The 18,640-nt window shown below is 33.3% G+C and overlaps 2 protein-coding genes and 1 long non-coding RNA gene across 3 annotated transcripts; 1 reads left to right on the forward strand and 2 right to left on the reverse strand.

The window, feature by feature from the left end:
- Positions 1-438: 438 nt before the first annotated feature.
- Positions 439-9,252, reverse strand: LOC124440198. Its single transcript, XR_006946602.1, has 3 exons — positions 8,986-9,252; positions 1,181-1,325; positions 439-674 (listed from the first exon to the last, which is right to left on the reverse strand). It is a non-coding gene; the product is annotated as an uncharacterized LOC124440198 (long non-coding RNA).
- On the forward strand, positions 5,816-18,005 carry LOC124440196 (homeobox protein Hox-C6-like). The gene is made up of 3 exons (XM_046990528.1): positions 5,816-6,372; positions 6,837-7,067; positions 17,827-18,005. The coding sequence occupies exons 1-3, from the start codon at positions 6,045-6,047 to the stop codon at positions 17,895-17,897; spliced, it is 630 nt and encodes a 209-aa protein (XP_046846484.1). The 5' UTR covers positions 5,816-6,044; the 3' UTR covers positions 17,898-18,005.
- Positions 14,544-17,520, reverse strand: LOC124440195 (homeobox protein Hox-D3-like). The gene is made up of 2 exons (XM_046990527.1): positions 17,149-17,520; positions 14,544-15,164 (listed from the first exon to the last, which is right to left on the reverse strand). Exons 1-2 carry the CDS (start codon positions 17,393-17,395, stop codon positions 14,731-14,733), a joined length of 681 nt encoding a protein of 226 aa, XP_046846483.1. The 5' UTR covers positions 17,396-17,520; the 3' UTR covers positions 14,544-14,730.
- Positions 18,006-18,640: the final 635 nt, after the last annotated feature.

Raw genomic sequence — 18,640 nt, forward strand, 5'->3', positions numbered from 1 at the left:
GCACCATTGACCTTTTTCTATCAACAAAACCACATTGGTAAATTTGTGTTTAAGGACTGGTTTTGATTTTTGCCTGCCATCTCTTCTTTCCGATATCGTTTAATGCATTAGTTGTTAGATGCGCCAACAAAATGTTTCATTTTGTACTAAATCAAGTATCCCTCCCAATATTAGTTTTTAGACAACATAAGCTTAAGTATGAAAGGCCACTTGCCACCCACGATAAGATGGGCTTCCCAGGCCTTGTGACAAGTTAATTCTGGTTCTATTTGTTGAATATGTAATGTATATGGCAAGATTTTTGAATATGTAATGTATATGGCAAGATCTCGCGGAGAAATGGCTCAATTTATTCTGACTCTTCTTTTCTGCATTGGGATGCTTAAGCTGAGGGACCGCGGTTCAAGTTTTCTGGTTTGGAGACTAAATTTATATCGCTTCAGATAAATTAGGTTTTCTTCTTTTAGTTATTTTACAAACTGAAGCAGTTTGACTTACACATAAAACGATAGTTATTTACATAAATATTAATACACTATGATTGGTCAATTACAATAAACATTTGTGTTTTTTTCAATGTTCCATCGGTGACATAATAACAATAGTTACAACTGTTGCTTTGTCCTGTACAATATAAGAACGTGGCTCTTTGCAACCACTTTAAATGACACCTTCTATAATAACAAGAGCAAAACCATACAAAGTTGCTAATAGCTACATGTATAATGAGTTTTCATGAAACGTCAAAGCAGTCATGTTGGTAACTTGGTAGATTAGTTCATAAAGTCGATAATCGGCAGAGCATAAAATTTGCATTTCACTATATGTTGTTTTCTATATTACCAAAAACACTTTATTGTGCAATAGGTTGTTATAATCACTTGATTTGAAATACGGAACAATATCCTATTAACTCATTTTTGGGTGGTACTTTGAGAGGCTCCAAAATTTGTATAAGTGGACATGACAGAGCGAAAAGATATCTGTACTACTTTGCTTTAGCAAGTATAGTCATTTTAGAAGTTGGATTTACATTTCAATCTTTCTGGATAGAAATGTTTAATTCCGAGCAATTTCCTGCATTTTTTTTAAATTTGTGTTTCTCATTAAGTGATATTTTTCTTCAAATTTTAATATTTTTCAAAATGAATAAAGTTACAATGCAAAATGGAGGATTTACCTTTAAAGACGTGTAGTCCACAGCAACATTGTAGTGTGATTTCTTCAAGGCTTTAACTTATATTCAGTTCTGCAACACTGAGTGTTACTTCATTCATGTACTTCATTCGTCCTTTGGAGAACCATTGGGTGTTGCAATCTGCACACTAAATTGTGACACAAATAATAATGTTGCTTAATAACCGATACATTATTTCGTGTCTTCACATTTTTTCAATTATGCGATTCATGTCAACGAAATGTTTACTTGAAAATAAATAAATTTAATCCTCTAGTCCGCTGTCACAATCAAGGACTGCTGAAGATCGACTGGGCTCATATTCATAAGTGCATGATATACTGTATTAATTTACTTTTTTTCAGAAATGTGCTATTTTAACAGACTATAACAAGCATATAAGAATACGAGAGTACCCCTCCATTATTGTTCTTTAGCAGTCCCTGAAAATGTGGAAAGAAGTCATATGAAACTCAATCTGAAAAATTGTCGAACCTTAAATGGTTGAATTTTGCAAATAGTGCGTATGGTTGGTATTGAATTTAGAAATCAGAAGCTAGATGATAAATACGAATACGATCTTTTGCTTGAGCATTCTATGCAAGTTTTTGTACTATCATAGTTAGAGCGATGTGATGTAAGTGATTGATAAGAAACTTTGTCTGTAGTTAATTAGTTGAAGAAAATGTTCATTATAATCCAGTCGTTGTTGCTCCAGTACGTTGACAAAAATAACCCCTTCATATTGTGGAATTTCCTTCGAGATTCTATCCTGCTAGAAAGGTTATATCTTTAAAGGCTTTTGAACTTTGATCGTATTTTCAAAGAAATTTGCAAACAATTTCCCTAGATTTGAGATAGTCGGCATTAATTAGGAGCTCAGCTCTTTTAACTGCCCAGACATCGTGAGGGATTTAAGAAACCCGATGCAATAAAGGCAACAAGATATGCTGCTTCAAGGTGTGGACTATATGTATAACTTTACACATAATTAAATCGAGTTCAGAATGCTCAAAATATGTAATAGACACATAATTGCTTGAGTGTGGTCATAGTAAATTCATTATATATAATTTTAAAATGGAACTTGATGAAAACTAAACAACTAAATTGGTTGACGAATGTAGAATCTTTTGTGACGTATGTTAAAATTAATTCTTAGCAAACGATTTTTAATTAATTTATCTTAGCATTTCCAAATGCAACACAGCTGTTTTAAACATATTTAACAGCCAATAAACGTTTTCATTCGTGCAATGAGAACATTCATTTTTATTGTGAGAAAAATGCAATGCATGCTTCATTTAAAGACGCTTTCATATTTCTTAAATGTTTTTATCATTCTATTGCTTAATATATTAAGTACGAAAGCTAAACTTTTTTGTGAAATATCGGGATGATTGTCGATGAACAGACAATTTGTGCGCAAATGGTAAAAATTTTACTTATAATAAATTGAAATATTTGAAATGCTTCTTTGTTAGAACAGAATGCGCGAAGTGAGAAACGTATAATGTCATAAACAGTATTGCAGTATTTTAGACTTTTGCCAGGGCAGTCACTTGACGCCAAAATAGAATATCAAAGTTTGATGAAAATTTGCTTAAAGCATAAAATCCAAAATAAACCCGTTTTCGTTGCCTAAATCATAACGCTAAGCTAAACTGTTATGAATGCTGAACATAGAAAAAACATTACAAAACGACATTTCAGGCTGTGTAAATACAACTATAGCGTGATTCACATGATCACATATTATTTTCGGCATCCTTCTCTAATTGCGACTGCCGTAATAAATTATCCAGGATTTTGACAAATCACAATATACGCCAATATGGCGGTCCCATTATGGAATGTAATTTTCAGCTGGTGAATAGTCTATATGGCTATTAAATTAATATCTCACGGCAATTACTAAAGACTTGATGTGAATACTGTGTTTAGATGTCGAACCAATTATCCGTTACGAGGATTTTTCTCGGCAAATGACGATATAGCTACAGTAGAAGTGCAGTCATTGATTCGTTTTTTTTTCATTCCTTTTGATTCTCAGCATAATGTAGCTGTAAGGCGAACTTGCCATCCGATCAATTCCAAAGACTGTGTGAAAAACTTTCAAAATTAAATTTTGCCTTCTGCAATGTTATAACTTTATCGATTAGCCTGACGGAAAACTAATTCTTAGTACTAATATAATTACCTAATACAAAAATTTAACTTTAAGTTAACGAGACGGTAAGATCAATAAAATCTATGGTCTTATTTAAAGTTTATGTTCGGCATTTACATTTAATGTAAAACAACGGCTGCGTTTTTACTGGTAAGCATCTGGTCTGTAATATAAAATACTTCCTTTATTAAATGGAATAAATAAAATAAAGCACAAGAATCCTAAATTACCCCCCTTATATATAATTTTTCAATGTTTGAACGCGTTTTTAACATGGCTAGACTATAAAATATCTATCAATGATTTTTCTGCTTTCTATGAAGACACACTTTGTAAAAGTAATCGTCAATTAAAGTTCGGCTTAACATGCAGCTGGTGTATAAGTAAATCACTCCAAACGAGAAAGAGAAAACGCCAATAATTGTGACGTTAATTATTTCAACAGATGAACATCTTAACAAAACACAAGTTTTTAAAGCAAAAAGTAAAAACAAATTTATCCTACATCATTTATCTCAAGGTGTTTTCACTATACTTTTTGTACGAGTTGATTTTTCACGCTAAAGTGTTTGCACATGTCGAGAACTTAGCTAGGTTAGAGTGACATTCGATGAAATAAAAATTGTCAAAAACATGACGCAAATGTGGTACTCGGAGCTTAGTAGCATTAGAAAACTGCACTTCCAATGAAGATTGATCATTTATAGTAGAAGGCTCAATTTTTGAGACAAGCGACATGAAATATATAGCTGCGTCGACAGAGTAAATACAGGAAAATATTTGTTCAATGGATCTGTTCATAAGGCAGGTGAATCATATTAGCATACAACTAAAAATATTCATGTTGATAATCAGAGAAAAGACTTTGTCAGTTGACATCAGATTGAAGGCGACAAACAAAACCATTAAAATCTTCTGGAAAGTTTCACGAACACCTTGTCGCAAAGCTTTTGAATAAAAATAAGAATTTTCTTTTGTATTCATGTTTCATACATAACATCAAGACTGCTATATCTTTGAAATAAATTTACACATTTTGATTTGTAAAAAGTGCACAAAAGTAAATGTCAAAACGCATTCTTTAGACACTGTGTCATATACAGTTTGCGAAAAAGCCACAAAAGCCACTATGTTGATTAGTAGACAGGCGTGTTCAGTTGCCATGGCTTTCTACCGAAATTCCACGCAGCAAAAGAATCTGTCAGGAAGAAGTCATCTTGGCGGACGTTTATAAATAATGATTTAAGCGTTGCGTGGTTTGATCGACGAATATAACCTTGCGTGACTTACATTGCAGTCGAAACTATGTACTTTTTCATTTCTAAAACATTGAGATATATTTTTGCATGACAAATATGATTTCTTAATCCTCGAGAAAATTTTCTACATTCTCCAAAGCAAAAACGTTTTCGTCCGAGTTATTGTTTAATACAATTATTAACTCGGAAATTCAGGTAGGCAGGTGTTTTCGGTATAACGGGCTTTATATAAACGAAATCAGGTCTTAAGCAGACAATTGGGTGCCCTGTCCTGGTTTGAACAGACACGCATAAATCTCCGTTTAGACCTACAGTCTTCTTCTTTCTAATGATGTGTGAACATTGTCACACTTCACGATAATTAATACTATAATTTAATCTAGGATTAATTTAAAAACTCCACTAAAAACATTTAACAATATATCCCCTTTTATCGTTGTATGAAAGTATATACCCTTTGTCGTGCATTCTATTCAAAGCTTAATGATATCTTAGCTGTAATGTCAACAACTCTCTATTAGAAGAGGTATTACAGTCCAATGAAGCGTCTCAATGACTGTGTATGTTTGCTAAGAATAAACGGATGCTTGCGATAATCAGGCTATCATATAAAACACTTTTCTATTTTATAAACGGTTTAATTCGATAAATTGACCAGAAAATTTCAAGTAACAAAAAAATCACATCTTTGAGTTCATGCATTTAAATTCTAGGGCTCATGTTCGACATTTCCTTCGACAGGGCTCATCAATTACTTGAAGGAAGTATTAGGAATACATTTATAAATTCCCTAATTATGTGAAATAATGCAGAGTTGAGTTGCATAAAGCCACTAGCTATACATAACACGCCTTTCAAAAGTTTCAAAGGTTATAAACTAAGTATTTAATCAAGTCTGAGAAGAAACTTCCGATACTTCGCCTCAATTTGTTTAGTGTAAGTGTGTATGTGTTAATTAACAATGCAGAAAGGTGAAAACATAAGCTCCTTTCTAAATGCATATATAAGAAGCAACAAATCAACTAGAAGACTGGCTTTAGCGAAAACAAGCTGGTCGCCCAGTGACGAGACAAAACAAAATTTCAGGACAAAACTTGTCGCGTATTTTTAGTTGAAGTAGAAACAATTTTTCACACGCAAAAGTCAAGCACAAGAATTTAATTAATTGTATTTAGAGAAAGATTTGATCACATGACCTTTAAGGATGTCCAGCATGTGTCGGTCAAGCAGCACAAAAAGCTAGCGCACACAGATGATGTCTAGATTCAATCTAAGACTCTACAGCCAATCAGAGTGAGGCAATTTACACGCTTTTCATAAAAAGAAATTCGTCAATCGTTAATTGAAAGGTATCGTTTCACCATCTTCGCCAGTGAGGGACAGATTATACAAGCGATATAGTGTTTCACGAATAGAGAAGTGTAAACAGAAAAACATCATGGAACCATTTAATCCGAGTATGTCGTACTTGTACCCACATCAACCATGCTTTCCTGCAAGTTATCAACCTCTGTTTATGCAACAACAACTAGCACAATTTCGTTATACTAACTTTTCGCCTACCTCTGTGCGAACGTTATCACGGCCTGCATACTTGCACTATCCCAGCTTAACTGGTGGATCTGAGCACATAAAAACAATTTCTGAGTACAGTTCTATTGGGGAAAACACAAGTTCTCATTCGCTGGACTCTTCAAACAGCCTTGACGGCTCACAAAACGACGATTCAATTCTAGACGACGATCAAAATGATCCTACGAACTCAGGTAAGAAGAAAAACCAACTAATTTGTATTTTGTCCATCATTTAGAATTGTTATCAATTTCTCTCAACAAAATGTTTCAAATTATTAGCCATCGTAGATGCTTTGAAATGTTGCTTAAATGTTAAACTAGGTCTAAAAACTTGGACAAGAAAATTTCTAAATCGAAGACACTATTCGATTCTTTGATTAACGCGTACGTCCAAAAGCTCTTTCCTCTGTTTGATTTGCTTAAACTCAGATGATATGCGATAACAAGTATTATGTAAATTTTCTAAGTCGCATTTTGGCGCAGGAGTAGAAACAATGTTTGAAACAATGACGATTGTTTGCGAATTTCAACTTGATATGCTCATACTTAAACTTGATTTGCGTTAACAGTCATGAGCCATATATAAGAATCATAAACGGTAAAGCTTTCAGATTTTTTGAAATCTCAATTCAAATGACCTATTCATACTGCTATAGATCATTGGTTAGTCCGACAGCCATATCGAAGTCGAAAAAGAATGGCTTACACGCGACAGCAGCTACTTGAGCTGGAAAAAGAATTTCATTTCACGCGTTATCTAACACGGGAAAGAAAGAGGGAGTTGGCAAACAGTTTGAAGTTAACAGAAAGACAAATAAAAATATGGTTTCAAAATCGTCGAATGAAATGGAAAAAGGTGAACAATCCAGTAATTCCGACGAATCGAGGTATGATGAAGCAAACGCAAACGAAACGATAGCGTTAAATAGGCTTATTCCATAAACTTAGTCTAATCAAGCGCGCAGTCAACACTGTTGATCTAAATTTAAAATTTCCCTTCCTGTACAATATATGAAATGAGAACTTTCTGCCGAAAAGCTAAGGCAGGTTTTTAGGATAATTTATATTAATGTTATAAATAATGCTTGTTTTTCAAAAATGCTGTTAGGCTATCGAGACTTAACAATATTTATTGTTGGAACGTATTATTCACGATTTTCCCACAGAAAAAAAGACGATTACAATACGATATTGTCTTAAGCCTTCTCAACATAGCTTAAGTTGAGATAAATTAACGAATTTTATTCAAATAAATGTTAAGGAAGTTGAAATTACTTTGTTGTCAAACCAAGAATAAGTTGTATATCCCTGAATACAGCAGTAACATAAGTGTTATGTACGATGTAAAGCCTTCTTCGATTTGGATATTGAAATATATTTTGATAGCTATTGATCTGATTCTTATTTGAACATTTTTGTTTTCATCTTTAAACTCCCTTAAACCATGTTCATTTCAAGAAAAGCGTTTCTATGTGCTCTACAGTGTATATTTAGCGAATCAGATCAAAAGGTTCATTGTGTAATATTATGGTCACTTTGTCTACTGAGGGATTTAGCACAATCATGAAGCGTGGTAAATGAGGCAGCTTAAAGCTGTGTTTGTGTAACTAAAGGACTAAGTCAAAAACAACTGGGCAAACTTTGGTGCGCTTCGCACTACATCTTCCCACCTACTGGCGCCTTCTTTTACATTGACCACGCCATAATGGCGGAGAGCAATTCAATTTTTTTATGACGACTGAAATGCAAGCGGTAGTTACATAGGAAACGTCTTTTATTCAGGAATATCGTCTTAGTGTTTGTTGTTGATGAATAAGATTTTTTAAAAAAATTCTTTCCTGCATTTTCTATTGCGCCAAGGAAGTGTGAAAATGAAATTATATTTTCCTTGTTTGACCAGTGGAATCCAGTCATGATAAAGATTACTCATGTAACTAAGCATCCTTGACGAAAATCTTAACAATATGTGCAGGAAAGAACAATCAAAATATTTTATGGATAGCTTGATTCACTTTCAATGCTCTTGCAATCAACCAGCATTCTTAAAGCTGTGAAATGTTTATCGCCAAACAGTCTCAGCCGACGGAGGAGCAACGTCTCGTTATTAGGTGTTACTTTATAGAATATTCACACTTAACAGCTACTTTATGACACTTGTATATGTTTATGTTAAAGGCTTTTTCATTCTATTGGCCATGTTGCAATCCCGCATCGCAAAAAAAGTGTAAACACTGTATTTTTTGCGATGGAATAGTGATCGAAATTTAAAATTACATTTCCTATTTCTATGGCATTTTGTATTGCTTAATCTTATTCTCTCTGAGCACGTAACTGTGTACAGTGCTGTATTATTAACAGTAAGACTTATAATTAATCTTAGACAACCCTATTGTGCTTATGAAGTATGTGACTTGTAGATTTAAGCCCTTCCTAAATAAATTTAATGAACTCACTAAAAAATAGGATGAACGAAAGTGGAAAGTATTTATGTTCTACATTGAATTATTTCAGGTTAAACTTCAGCTTGATGCATTGTTAACTTTGCCGCCTTGTTTGTCCCCAATTCATGATGGGAAATTTCAATGAGAGAGATCTTTACAATTTTCCCTGCAAAAAGCGACGCGTTATAAGCAGTTATCTTAAGTATTTTCTATTGCGTAAACGTGTATGTAGCGGAGTTGATGTAGTGAAAAGCTATGTGTTTGCTCTAGTTTCGCACTGATGACTATTAAAATTGTTTGCTTCAAGAACGTTATTTTGGTCATCTTTCGAGTAGAAATAAAGAGCAACATAGTGCTTTCTTACCATGTAAAAGTTGTCCCCACCATCTTCATCTGAGATTTAGATTTCTAAGTTAACCAAGGAGTCTTTCTTGCCATACATATATAAGTTCTTTGCACACTAAAAGTCAATTATGTTCCAAACGTTTATCACGAGTTTGCACATTTTATAGAATGTAACTAGTGAGCTTTGCTTGTAGCTACTTGTTGTGCACATTTCACCAGAATGAGGAAGATGCGCTCTACAAGCTACTGAATGATACAATTGAATGATATATCTTCTAGAAATACAGGCTTTTTACGTATGCAGAGATCTTTATAATGCTATTTAAGGTATAAAATTTCCAGCTTAAGTATCATAAATCTTGACAAATTGTCATAGCCACAGTATGCGACGAAAACACCAGTGGGAAAATAATTCAATATTGAAACTGCTTTGAACTTGTGATAATCAAATAACTATTTCGTTGAATAAGAACCTGAAAAGGGTAGTTTTTTCCAATATTACCAATTTTCACTGAAATACAAATCTATATTTTTGATTTTTTTGGCCTTGTTACTTCCATGTCTGTCAATTAATTCACAGCACTTATGAGCAAAAACAAATGCCCAGCTTTGTATCACATTTTATTAAATTATTTGACACAGTCACTAGGCTAGAGATGTTAAATGTACATTTGTACACTGTACATTGTAAGGTATCTGCCAAAGCAGAAGAAGAAGACGTTTTGATTATAGAATACAAATTTGAAAGTTTGCAACAAACACAGAAATACTTCATTTCCTTTCATGCTATTCGTGATATCTGATGAAGCGGTTTTTGAATTCTCAAGTTTCCACCCGACGATTAACCTACATAGCTAAAGAATAATTTGTTATTCAAAAGTGTTCGGGAGGTCATAGTGCTGACAGACAAATGTCATTACCATATTGCTAGCGGCCTCCTTCGGCAGGTTAATTTTATACTTTATATAACACTGAGTTTTTAGAGAAACAAAGCTCATCATTCATAGAGTTTTATTTCTAGGATGTTCAATTTTCGTTATAAACCTGTACTTCATTATAAAACAACCGATGCACAAAAACAGGTATATCGTATGGAGCTAGCACAGCTTTGGTTTCATCTCATGAAATGCAATAAAAAATAACAAGAAGTCTTTAAAAGTCACAGTTATTGTGAAAAAAAACACTTTATAATTTTGAACAATAGCATAATATATATCATATATGAATATTGGAAAGGGATGAGACAATGTGGTCAGACGACAAATATTTTTAAGTTTAAAACGCACTTTTTTAAAAAGGTGGAATTTTGTTTTCGACTGTTGCATTTGTTTCCATTTCCTCTTTAAATCAATCAAAAGGCGCGAAAGGAATGCTTTACAGCACGTAATTATTAATCATGCGAAGGCCATGGAACCGACTCAGGATGAGATTTAAAAGATACGCAGCAGTTTATTACTTCAATTTACTTGATAACAGTGGTAAAGTTAATTGTCGCCTATTTTTTTCAACTTTTACATATAGTATATGAAAATGAAAGTAAGACTAAATTTAAAGGGATAATTTTTTGCCTGGTCAAACGAACAAATGGGTATAAACGTGGTTCAGCCTTATTTGGGGCCTGGGTGGTCTGAAAGCTTATTTGCTAGGATATCAGAGGACATAAAGCAATATGATCATTTCAAATTTGTAATCACTCGTATGCTCGTTACTTCACAACATTTTTGAGTCAACAAAAGCATACTAAAAAGGGGAATTTAAAGAATTTATTAAAATCTTGGGGCTCCACTGCAATTGGCGAATATGAAAGGTTTTCTATAGGTGGTCTGACAGGGTAAAGAACTATAGCAAAAATAACAGGGAAGTTGCCCTCAATCCGTTCTCGTAGACGAATAAAATTTTTCAAGTAGGACATATGATATCAACTTTTTGAAGTAGGTCATAAACTTTTTAAATATATTTGCAACAATAACGAAGAAGTTAGTTCATTTACGAAGAACAGCCAAAGGCATGATTGTTAAACATATTTTATTCTTTATGATATTTATTTAATGTTACATTAAAAAGCACGAAAATGCACAAGCAATAATTTTGCCATGTATCAAAATATATTTTCCATATTTTTCTAAAGTTTAAAATCCACATTGTGGATTGTTTGAAAGTCTGGCTGCTGTTCAGTTGCTTTATTCTTTTCTTTAGAAATCTAGTGTTTTTACAGGGAGGGAACACCAAAATATTTACATAACACGAAAAAACTTGCAGGCTGGCTATGCCACTGCTACTATTTGTAATTTATTTGGTGCGGCAACACAATGCACGCTTAGCGCATAGCGGGCCTATTTTACACAAACTGGGTGCCGTTTTATTTGAAATACATAAAGTACCCTCACTGCAATTGCAAAAGTTAAGAAGCATGATCGAATTACTATTTATCACTTGTCAGTATTTCATTGTTTCAAATCATAATGCAAATCAAAAATCTTCACGAAATACTCCTACTCTTTTCTTTTCTTCAAAAAATATTGTTGAGAAACTCGCAAAATATTCCTGGGTGATTGAATTGTAGCCAGCACATTCACCTGGCTAATTAGTTCTACAATGCGAGAACAATAGATTTCCAAATTGATGAGTCGTTCAAGATCTTTTCAATATTAAACAAGATCCTACCATGTGCACATGTTTTTATTTGTTTTTCTTTAAGTTTTTATGAAGGTTGGGGAGACGTTTTTGTCCACTGTATTAACTAAAAGTACATTCAAGTTTTAGCAAATGAAATCTTACCAAAGACTAGACATTTTATCGCTTGCCAAGGAAATTACCATTATATAATCAGAATAACAATCATCTAAATCTCATGACATGTGAATGACAAACACATTTTACAAATTCATACGTCCTGCTTGTTATTCTGTGGAAAAGTGGTAGAAGTGTACGCACCGCGAATTTAAGGTTAGTTACGTTAATGATACACCACGAAGACCAGCGGTGAGCATTTTTCTTTTCTTCCAAGAGCATTTAAATAAATTATCTCATCGAAGCCGGCCAATGTTGAGAATTTCAAGCCGGCAACGATAGCTAGATCTCCTTGATCTTGCCTAATGGAGGGGTGAATGTCTTTTTCTTTGATCGTCGAAGCTAATGAAATCTATGTGGTTTAAAGAACATGTCCAAAAATGAAAATCCACCCTTATGATAAAAAGCCCACGTTAAACTTAACTTAAAACAAATAACATTTTATGACTTGTATGTATTTTATGTTTGCAAATGTTATAATTTTTATTAAAAGAAATATATATATATATATATACATACATAAAAGATAAAAAAACAACTTATGTATTAAATGTATTTTATGTATTTATTATTTATGTATTTTATGTATGTATTATTTAAACTTTATGTATTCTATCTTTTATGTATTAAATGCCTGGATTACAAATTTTCAAACTTATATATATATATATATGTGTGTGCAGTACTTGTCGCATGGGTTCATGCAATATGGTATAAAAGCTTGCCCCCACATACGTCACATCCGTTTGAACTGCATGTTTCATAAGTTAATACTGTTTTATTTATGCTCACAGGAAGTGCTTCCAAGTCTGTTTTTATATTGTCTTGTGTAAAGTTTCTATCATCTTTGTCGATACAAAATGCAAGTAAAATATTCAAAAGATACCTTACCAAGCTCCAAATAACTCATTTTGCAAAAGTTTTTCGAGTTAAATGTTTGCAAATTAAAATTACAAAGTAAATCAATTCTGAATGAAGCAGTATAATTTTTGTGATAGCTCAAGAAAATGTGACGTATGTGGACCGAGCTTCAATATTGCATAAATCCTTACGAGAAGGATGGGCTTATGAAGTAGGCTAGCATTTATTCAGCTCATTCTAAATCCAATATAAAATCCACTAGAGGCAAGCTTACTCATACAACAAGATCAACTGATCAATCCAATCATACACCCATAATACACGGTAAATACGACCTTTTAGTCAGAGTTACAGCTCATCTTCAAGGATATATCAACATTTTCCTTTCAGTTAATTTTGTCATAAATATGTTGTGTTCATAGTCACTTTTATTTACATTGACAAATAATTGTTTCAGACAGAATTTTAATTTTGCCACGAAGTTTAAATGCGCTACTTGATGAAAACAATAAAGTTACAGTTTGATAAAAACAAGCAAATGTACAAAAATTGCCTTATGTCGATACCAAAATCTTTCGTTAATCCAAGGTGCAAATGTTTAGTAATATGACTCTTAATATTAAATAAACGCCGTGGCCAAATAGTCCGTTAGGGATCATTGTGCGTCTTTTTAAATTTCATATGTGCTGTTGCTCTTTCAGTGGTTAGATTGATTTTCATGATTATACAAAAAAAGCGTTGTGTATACAAAGAAAAGGGAGCCTGGACCCGACAAAATTACGTAAAATAATGTAACCGTCAGCAATTATACACTTAATTTATATTTTGTGTGATCATAATCAGTATGATAGAACTTAGTTGTTCACATAATATTTGAACATTGCACAAAGATATAAATTAACGTCGCCCACAATGTTTAAAGATGATGGCATCATTTTCGAAATTTTGGAAATTGAATACTATATAAAATATGTAAACAATTACTGGCTAAAACGTTGACAGTGTAGCGGTCAGTAAACGTTGTAACTATATATGAAGCAGCGATAGCAGCGTAGACAGACCATTTCAAGTTTTTGTTCTGCCCTTTCTCAATGAGTGAACATAGAAAAATTCCTCGTTGTAGGACTGTAACAAACGAACTGGCTACGCTACTGTGTAAATGACATTGTCTCTTATTTAATGAAATTTCTACCCATGTTTTTAATCAATGGAAATTCTTAGTCGTTCAATACTAAGTTGTAACTTGTACGCCAAATAAGTTTAATTTAATTTGTTCTTAAAACAAGCATCATGAGAAGGGATACGTAGAATTGAAAGATTCGATTTTCGAATTCTGCTCGAAGCTGGAAGCACATGTACACATACTTTATAAACTCGCTTACATGCAAATCGAGGCGTTGTGATGAAAAATAGAGGGAATTGGGGGAAGTGAAGATCAGCTAGCATTTCAAACATTTTTACACACAAAATTGCTATAACATAATGGTTAATCTCTGATTAAATTATGTGACAAAATCTTGTTGGTTTAACGGGATGTGAGTTTGTCCATTTTTCTTTACGGGGCAGCATGCATGTTGCCCTATGGCAGCTGAAACAATATATGATTGGAATTTGGTAACACAACGAAAGAAACTATATATATATTAAGGGCTATTTTCACAACTTAAAGGAAAATCAATGTACTATAATTGCACAATAGATAAAACCGTTGAAAAGCTCGCAATAATTTCATTATACATTGAAACACACAAAATCAGTAATTCAGTAGAATTTTAGTCTGTCTATATGAAAAACAAACGTCATACAAACACGCAAGAATTCATATTAAAAACAAGACAGGAAATTCTATCTCAGTTGTTTATAATAAACAATAACTGTAACTGAATTGCTGTAAGGTATAGAGTAGCTAACTAAGCTAGTCTGCACTTTAGCCAAAACACACACGTATATTTTAATCAATATTGAAGATGTGTGTAATATATTACAAACTTGTATATAGTATCAATAAGTCATAAATACTTTTCATTGTTTAACAATGCTGTGTTTGTTTCATTAAAATCTGGTCTTGAAACACGCGCGACTGGCTTAAAAGACTTTAATAAGTAGACTTAATTCATAGCACTAACTGTGTGTTCATTGTGGTGTTATTGTAGTTATAATTTGGTACATTGTCGCTATAGTTTATTGAGATTGGATAGTTGAAGCAGTTGGCTAAGTGACTAATTTTTGTCATTTCCTCAAAAGATGACGGGTTCACTTGCACCATTCCATACGGTCTAGTACTAAAATGCTTCACATTGTCCTTATTATCTGGTTTATTTGCTTTTTTCCACTTCATGCGACGATTCTGGAACCAAACCTTTACTTGCTTCTCCGTCAATTTGAGTGACTGGGCAATCTCGATTCTTCTTGGTCGACATAGATATCGGTTATAGTGAAACTCCTTTTCTAACTCCACTAGTTGACGGGTTGTGTAAATGGTACGTGGTGCTGTGTCTGTGATAGCATCACAAGTTTCTTGACTCTCATGGCCACCAGGGGTGTTTCCTAACAAAAAGATGATGATCATGTTGTTAGAATTATAAGATTGTATGCTGTTATATAAAGCCAAATATATAGCATTACAGCCAGCCTAAAACAATGAGTGATGCGACATTCGGTAGCGTCTCATCGTTATTCTTATATATCTATATGTATATATCGTATGTATATTCAAACTTTTTGTCTTTGTTAGAGCATGGAAGCTCTTGCATCTCTGATTTATATAGTCGGGAAATCAATTACGCCGTATATAATGAATAAGTCTTGTAGATATCATGTAGTTATTCAAAATAAAATTATTTCAATATGAAGCTTGTCCATCAAAAAGTAACTATGTCAGTTTTACGGTTCATAGCTAATGACTATCATTTTGAAAAAATGCATGCATATATTGAAAGCTGTAAAGTTGACGAAGAAATACGGTCTTTTAAGAAGTTGCTGCTCTCGTTTTTTTCATGCAAGTGATGCAACATAAGCTAAATCAGTTATTTGATACATACACTACTGAAAACTGTCAACAGATTTATAAAAAATATACGATTCACAGTGATTTTAACTTTAACGAATGATCATGCATAAGCAGTGAGAACTTAGTTATAAAATTGGACAAGTGTCATTATGTGTTCACTTCAAACATTAGACATACTAAATGCAACTAATATCGCCATGCATGCAGATCAATGCCAGTATTGTTTTGGTTAATGGATTTTAAAATAGTATACATAGATGTACAGTGTTTCTCTATTTTAAAATATTGTCTAAAAAAATACTGGCCTGCTGTAGTCTCTACAAAAGTGCTTTGGTTCGAATTGTTAACGGCGTGTTGCTCTCCATAATCAATTGCTTTTTGCGATACTTTGTTTATGAGAATTCAAATGTTATAGTTATAGTTGAGTTAACATATATTACTGGCAGTAAACAACACTTACACAAATGAACTATATTGTCTGTGCCAGCTATATCAGTTGGTAGGAGCTCAATGGCGCCTGAACGCTGCGTAAAGTGTGAAAAACTATAAATAACGTCAGCTTCGAACCAGCCTTCAATTATTGCATGTACATCTTTCTCCCATTTTTATGCACTTTTTACAAGGAGCAAGAAAGCATAAAAAATGTATTGTGTTTGGAACAGTGGCGCGCACACACGAGATAAATTGTCTTGCATTATAGATTCAGAAATTCTTGAACCAAACTGACTATGAAGTGGCTGAATATGATAATTTGTACTAACACCCCTGAAGAAAGCCAGACAGTTTATAGCATTGTCTTAAAATGACAGGAAACGAAAGAAAGAAACGAGGGACCCAAATTTAACATTGTTTAGTCTTTGCCCTTCCCTGTCATATTATCTTTTGTATAGCTATACGCGCAACCCGTGTGAATTGCCAAGATCGAGTCTTTTGCTTCCGTGTCTTTTTCATCAGAATTTTTGTGCATGAATCGGTCATTGAAATATCGAAACAGCGATAATAAATTATTTAAATAGTAAAATAAAAGTGAAGGCAATCAGACTGTACTAATCCGTTAAAGTATTGGGAGAAAAGCGGATTTTAACACCTAGACTGTTGTTCGCAAAATGATCGGAAAATATTGGCGCCATCAAAACGTTTTCGCGACAGACAACGACGCTAAAAAGCACTTAGAAGTGTGACTTTTATACCAACTTTTAAATTTACTGTTTATGTATTAAGACAAAACAGACGCCATATCATAATAAAAATATCATAAAAAGTCAGGCTTATTAAACAAGGTTACTTTTCCAGCGAAATTAGCTAATCCAAATACCATTCGCTTTGTGCGAAAACGAAACGGCAATAGCAATTTCTTGCTACTTTTCGAATATTATTCAAATATATTATTCAAAGGATTTGTAACTTCATTGTTTTTGAATATTGTATTGTTTTGAAAGTAGTTCGTTGACCTTGCGCAGTAACATGGCGATGGAAAGAAAAGAGAAAAATTATTGTTCTAGAGCTACAACCACGACTAACCTGTTTGTTTCTGTTTACTTCGCGTCTCTTTCATCCATGGAAAAATCTTTGCATCGGCTGCATTGAGAGATTTCACACATTCATCATGGCTGCTGATGTTGCCATTAACCTCATCGTGTTGCTTTAGTGAGTGCGAAGGAAGAACGCTTAGTTCGATGCTGCTCTGTGACTGGCACGTTTTGTGCTGTGTATCATTTGAGTTTTGATTAACAAATGAAGTTAAATTGAGGGTGTTCGTTACTTGCATGACACCGTCAGATATTTGATAAATGACTGAAGAAGATAAATGATGTTTGTTTCAAGGTCGATCCAACAGCGATCAATGGTTTTCTGACATACGATGATGGGACCTGCCAGGAACACGTCGAGAATGAAAAATGAGTTTGCATTCCGAAAGTAACGTTGATCGATTGTGATTTATTGGGTTGTGAGTCACATGCACAGTGTCAGCCAATGAATGCGCGCGGATCGTTGCAGACTGATAGCCGGCGCCCTCGATGACGAATGAAATCATGAAATGAGATAGTCAAACAGCATTCCACTTTATTTATCTGACTTATTATTTGAAGCAGCTTGAAGGAGCCTAATAAATAACCTGACGTCAATATGAATAGCAAATCTATATTTGTTGACCTGTTTATTAGCTAGGATTTACTTTTGTATTCATCCATTTTGTAGAGGTTTGCGCACCTATGAAACGTGTTGGGACTGTTAACAAAGGTCAGACATCATGGCAACAAAGCCAATAAAATGGCTTCAAACCTCCTTCGTTTGTGAAACTAAACAAATGAGCTAATACACTGTAATTATTTCTGTTGAAACTAATCATTAACATTATATTCTGTTTTCCAGTGTTATTTCGCACTTATTGTTAATTTATGTTGTTTTTGTAAAACTATTATTACACTCTGCGTGCCTTAAACGTAATGGTTTCTCACGAAATTATATGCTCATACAGAAAAACTCATCCATCATTTTTGTCATTTTGATATTTCAAAGGAAGCGAAATCCGGTCGTGTGCTTATAAACGGTTATGTTATCAACAAATGCTCCTTAAACCTAACTTTTTTTTATCAAAAAATATAGCATTTTACCATTAAACTTTTAATTTAGCAATCTTCAAAGTGATATAGGTTATGATATACGTACATATTATGCAAAAACAGTTTGCATCACAAAGTAGCATTTGTTAAATCAATCACTAGGCGTGCTGGCCTTTGTATACTGCCATAAATGGAATTTGGATGCAGTTTCATATTTTCATTTCAGTATAAAAGCCTATGATGGCCAATCTCAATAATGGCCAATCTCAATCTTTAGTCCTATTCAAGGTCTTGTTTCTGTACATTCAGATATAATTATTTTAATTGCCTTTGCGTGGTGTTGAATTGAATAATTTTGATTTTTGAATAATTTTGATTTTTGATTCAATGTTCTTTGTCGAGTCAATGCATGGTTTTGTTTCCGGTTAAATTCATTTTTTATTAGAAGA

The sequence above is a fragment of the Xenia sp. Carnegie-2017 genome, unplaced genomic scaffold (assembly GCF_021976095.1).
Source record: "Xenia sp. Carnegie-2017 unplaced genomic scaffold, XeniaSp_v1 HiC_scaffold_2, whole genome shotgun sequence".
Lineage (NCBI taxonomy): Eukaryota > Metazoa > Cnidaria > Anthozoa > Malacalcyonacea > Xeniidae > Xenia > Xenia sp. Carnegie-2017.

Excerpts from the sequence above, each read along its gene's own strand:
- LOC124440196 (XM_046990528.1), top strand. The coding sequence starts at position 6,045 with ATGGAACCATTTAATCCGAGTATGTCGTACTTGTACCCACATCAACCA. Across the intron at positions 6,373-6,836 it reads AAATGATCCTACGAACTCAG|ATCATTGGTTAGTCCGACAG; the intron begins GTAAGAAGAAAA and ends ATACTGCTATAG. Across the intron at positions 7,068-17,826 it reads AGTAATTCCGACGAATCGAG|AGGTTTGCGCACCTATGAAA; the intron begins GTATGATGAAGC and ends TCCATTTTGTAG.
- LOC124440195 (XM_046990527.1), bottom strand. The coding sequence starts at position 17,395 with ATGCAAGTAACGAACACCCTCAATTTAACTTCATTTGTTAATCAAAAC. Across the intron at positions 15,165-17,148 it reads AAGTAAACAGAAACAAACAG|GAAACACCCCTGGTGGCCAT; the intron begins GTTAGTCGTGGT and ends TCTTTTTGTTAG.